Source organism: Pteropus vampyrus, unplaced genomic scaffold, assembly GCF_000151845.1.
Source record: "Pteropus vampyrus isolate Shadow unplaced genomic scaffold, Pvam_2.0 Scaffold268, whole genome shotgun sequence".
Classification (NCBI taxonomy): Eukaryota; Metazoa; Chordata; class Mammalia; order Chiroptera; family Pteropodidae; genus Pteropus; species Pteropus vampyrus.
This window is the reverse complement of record NW_011889049.1, coordinates 660,421-665,159: the sequence shown is the minus strand read 5'-3', so window position 1 is coordinate 665,159 and position 4,739 is coordinate 660,421. Positions and strand designations below refer to the sequence as shown.

Genomic DNA, 4,739 nt, shown 5'->3' with positions numbered 1-4,739 from the left:
TGATATAATGCGCTTCACTCTCACACAATTACACTACTTCAAAGTTGGGTTTAAGCCAAATCCTACTTTCCACTGATTTCTAATACAAAACTAGCCACATGTTTCCATGCAAAATGCCCAGCTTGGAGCCGAACTCTATTTTTATAGGTTTAAAATTCTGAAACAGTTTTAAATGCCATTAAACTGCCTTCAACCATTAATCCTCTCTTCTTCCCTGGTTTCTTTTTCACAAACTGACAGACATTTTACCACCACTTAGGGCTGTCAATCCACGCAAGCCTTTCTCAGCATCTGTCTGAGCCACGTTTCTAAATTTAGCATCTAGAGTTTTGGGGCTGACATTCCTCAACCATTAGGCTGCAGTATGAAGTTTCACCAGCAGGTGCTATATCTTAACATGAAGCCCAGGAAGTCCTCACTTACTGTCCCCGATGGGTTCCGCCTGACTTTAAGGGAAGCGAGGTATAACGAAACCAATTTTACCACAGGCTAATTGATATAAACTAGAGTAAGTTCCTATAGCATCTCATCAACATTACAGTGAAACATTAAACAAAATTCGAGGATCTGCTGGATGCTTTCAAAATTATTGGGTTTGAGGCTTCTGGTTACATACTATCATCTATTGAACATCTAAAGGGCACACTGTATACTGAACAGCTCAAGAAGAATACAATGTAAACACAATGTAAAAAACGTTAAAGACCATAAAGCCCAAGCCCCTGCCCCACCATGAGGACCGCCAGGGGCCTGGAAATGATTTAACCTGATTTTAAGACTGGAGCAAACAAACATTTGCATGAATTTTTAAGATTTAAAAACACGAGACCAAAAACCAACGACAGCAACAAAAAAAATGAGACTTTGAAGCCATTCCGAGCTTGGGTCCCTGGTCTTGCAGGAATATTTTTTGTTATCCTCGGCCACGAGGAATTTAATCTTGGTAGAAAAGGTTAAGATATGTTAAGATGAAGTACCGTGGGGACAGGAGGAGAAGCAACTTAAAACAATAAAAAACAAAGCAATCCAATAATGTGGTGGCCCAAAGGACCGAAACACAAAATGGCAACATAAATGGAGCATTTTTCTAACAAGCCCTACTGTAGCGAGGGCCTCACATACCCTGGGGTCAGGTACTGTATCATCCCATTTTACAGATACGGGAACGGAAGCACAGAGGCCAGGATGACGCAGCTCCAAGCATGGCTGCGGGGATTCGAACCCCAGCAGGCCAGCCCCAGAGCCCACTGTCACCACACTGCCCGGCCGAGGTGGCCGAATTCCTTCTCATTCTCAGAGGAAGATGTCCTCCTATCGATCAGCGTGGGCCTGAGGCCTCGCTCACAACCTTCTAGAGGTTTTTACATGACACTTTCACTTAGAACTAGTTAAAAGCCATATAATGCACCGTATTCTTTGAAAAACATAAAGAAATGAGTATTATAATGAGTGAATTGTCAACATTTTACTACTAAAATACATAAAGAACCATATATGGACCTTCATTTTCCTGGAAAATTTATCCATGGAGCACTTTTTGGTATCAGATACATTTTCTAGCTTTTAAATTTTCACTGTAATCTTGTTTTCCGAAAAAACTTAGCAGCTGAATGTGGATTTAGAACTTAGGAACAAGTGCTGCTCGTATCAACACTGGCCCCTGACGAAGTCCGACAGATTCAAACCAGATTTCAGTGACATGTCTGTAAAAATGGAAACAATGGACTAAAATACATTTTAACATAAAAAGCAAAATGTTTACGCATTCTTGCTACGAAGTCAAGTGAAACAGTTGCACGATCCATTTCCCTTCCTTCCCCGCCCCATTACACAGGTAGAGAGACCAGTCACTCACCTGGATGACTTTGTAGAAGTAGGCGTACTGCCGGGCGGTGTTCTTATACTGGCTGAACACGTCGTGGATGGCCTGTGTGGACTGCAGGTACCGCACTTCGTCTTCCTCAAAGTAGAGGGGAGTGTCATACTCGCTGGGGAGCGTCTGAATGTAGGGCTGCCAGAAAGAGTTCGGGTCGGCACGCTCACACAGCAGATGAAAGGCCAGCGTGATATTTCCCATGGCCTGAAGAATTCGGTCTTGAGAATACAAGGGCCCTGAGTAACCCAGAAGTTAACAGCGTAAGTTCCACAAACCTCTTTAACGTGTACTCGAAATACACATATTAAAGTTATGGAAATTATTAAAAATTCTTGTAACACTGAAAATAACGTGCATCTTTGTTTTTGACAGTTTTCTACTAGGTCGGGTTGCAAGCATGGAAAACACTGAATGTGGATTTAGGGGGATATTTCGCTAGCTGAGAAAGAACCAAATATGGTCCTCAGTGCCACAAAATGAAATTTTATGTATTTCCACCATTTTCGCTTTGCTTTGAACAGTCAGAAGTTATTCTCACCCAAAACTGAATTTTTAGCAGATTCAACAGTCATCAGTAATTTCCGTGGAACCCATAAAAATAACTCTTCTGCCTAGGAGGAAAAATACAAGAAAACAGTAGAATCATCAAAACTCATTACATTCTTCATTCCAACCGTGTCTATGGCCAGAAGTCCCCCCTCGCGAGGAACACAACTGGAGGCCGCAGATCAGCACCTCATCTCTAATTACCAGATGTGCTCTAAACGTGAGCATTTACGGTGTGGATAAATGAGTGGAAGCTGGCTGAAATCCTGTTTCCAGTAGAAAAACTATAAAATATATACCGAGGAGACAAATCAGAAAAGGGACTTTGAACTTTAATTTGAAGCAAATGTAACAACTTGGGGTAAAGCACAAAGGTGATGATTTTAAGCTCTGGTACACTGATATTTTTAAGTTCTGAACACAAAACAAAATTTCCACCTTCAACAAAAACCCTACTGTCCACGTGAACTGCTCCCACTACTGTTTGAAGATAGAGTGACATTCCCTCCTCACACGCTTGTCTTTAAAAACAAGTTACTAGAAAAGCGCAAGCCCATAAGATAGATTATGGTTTACTAATTTTTTCCCGAAAGTATTTATTATCTCACATTCTGGCAACATGAGATGATTTTCTCAGTATGTTCTATACGTGTATTTATACTGCTTACAGTACCTTGATTGTGGTGGTGGTATCGTGGGTGTTTGCATGTGTTTAAACTCATCAAAATGTATACCTTAAATATGCGCAACTTTTTACATATCAGTTATACCTCAGTAAAGCTTAAAAAGATCCACGCACAGTGAATACAAACCATGGCTAGGATACTTTGGGCAGCATCCACACTAACGATGCAAGAGAAGAACGTGTGACATCTTATTTACTCTTGACTTTTACCAATGTCTATCTACTATTTGAATTATTTCTATGTGTGTCTTATCCCTTATTATAGATTATAAGCATCATGAAGGAAGAGACTCTGGTTTTTTTTGAAGCCTGGTATAATAGCAAGTAAGGTACCGTTGACATACTAGGTGTTTAATAGGTATCTAATAAACCGGTATATGGTTTATGAGTGTAACTACAGCCTGGCCAGAAACGTTGCTGGAGGCTTGAGGGGGCCTTGTAAATTACACCCATTTCTTCCACTCAAGTTCTGAACTGAGACACAAGACTACAACAGATGGTCACCCAAAATATCACCTACAGAATCCCAGAATTAGACAGACTCTCCCACCTCATTACAGGCAGAGCTGGAGCCCCGCAGGCCTCCCCGCGCGTGGCCAGCGCCTGGAAAACTTAGAGGGTGGCGAGAGCACGGCGCGATGCATGTGAGGGGCGGCCAGCTCCCACTGAGGAAAGGGCCGACCCCAGGTCCTTCTCCCAAAATCGTCAAACACACTGAGTTCCCCCTCTCTCTCGGAGAGGCAGAGAGAGGCTGCTGCTCCCTCCATCGAGAAGGAAGGACCAAGGGCGGAGGAAAAGCACCTGTCCACCAGCAGAGGTGTATCTTCTCTTTTCCTATCAGCTCTGGTTTGCCGTTTCGGTAAGTGGTACCGCCAACCCTGAGCTATCCGTCGGGAGCACTGGGAAGCACGCTCAACGCTGTCCAGGCTCCAGCCCAAACCACGTCCGACCCGCCGCAGGGCCCCTCGTGCTCCGCACACAAACCGCCCGCGCCCACTTCCTTCTGTGTTTCAATCTTGGAATCCTGTGAGGCACGTCCTCTGGTCCCCTAACAGAGGCCCAGAAATGTGAACTGACTGGCCCTCGCCACTCGTTATGCGCACGGCTCCCAAGGAGGACGAGCTGGAAGGGGCTGCCCGGAGCCCGGCACCAGTTAGGGGGCTGCTGCGGCAGGAGAGGGAGCATTGGCTGCACGCTGCCCACCTGCCTGCAGGCTCAGAACAAGCCCCAGGCTTCTGCTTCCACGTCCTGTGCCCTCGATGCGACACCACAATCCAGACGCACTTAGACCCCCCCAGACTGACAGTTTGTGAACAAACTTACCTTGATATCTCTCGTTGCTCTCAGACCAAAGCCCTCTTCTTTGAAGTCGACCATCTCAAAACCTTCGACAGAAGCTCCATTTTCAGAGGCCCATTTCATTAGATCAGGAAAGTAATCTTCTCTTTTTCCATCAAAAGTAACAGACAGGCCTGTATCAATCCACATTTTAGAAAATAAGAGCTACCTTTAGGACAAAGATCATTCACACCACTCTCAGAAAAAAAAAACACAGTCGGTAACTAACACAGGAAATAGCAACAACACTCAACACTGAAAAAATCAAAACTAATCACCAGACAGTCACAGTAC

The 4,739-nt window shown here is 44.1% G+C and overlaps 1 protein-coding gene across 1 annotated transcript in view; it reads right to left on the bottom strand.

The window, feature by feature from the left end:
* SETD3 (SET domain containing 3) overlaps positions 1-4,739 on the bottom strand; it is a 59,350-nt gene that overhangs the window by 39,969 nt on the left and 14,642 nt on the right. Inside the window, exons 5-6 of the mRNA XM_011375255.2 lie at positions 2,415-2,487; positions 1,856-2,112 (exon numbers count right to left, since the gene is read on the bottom strand). Coding sequence (XP_011373557.1) covers positions 1,856-2,112; positions 2,415-2,487 — 330 coding nt within the window. The remainder of the gene's footprint in view (positions 1-1,855; positions 2,113-2,414; positions 2,488-4,739) is intronic.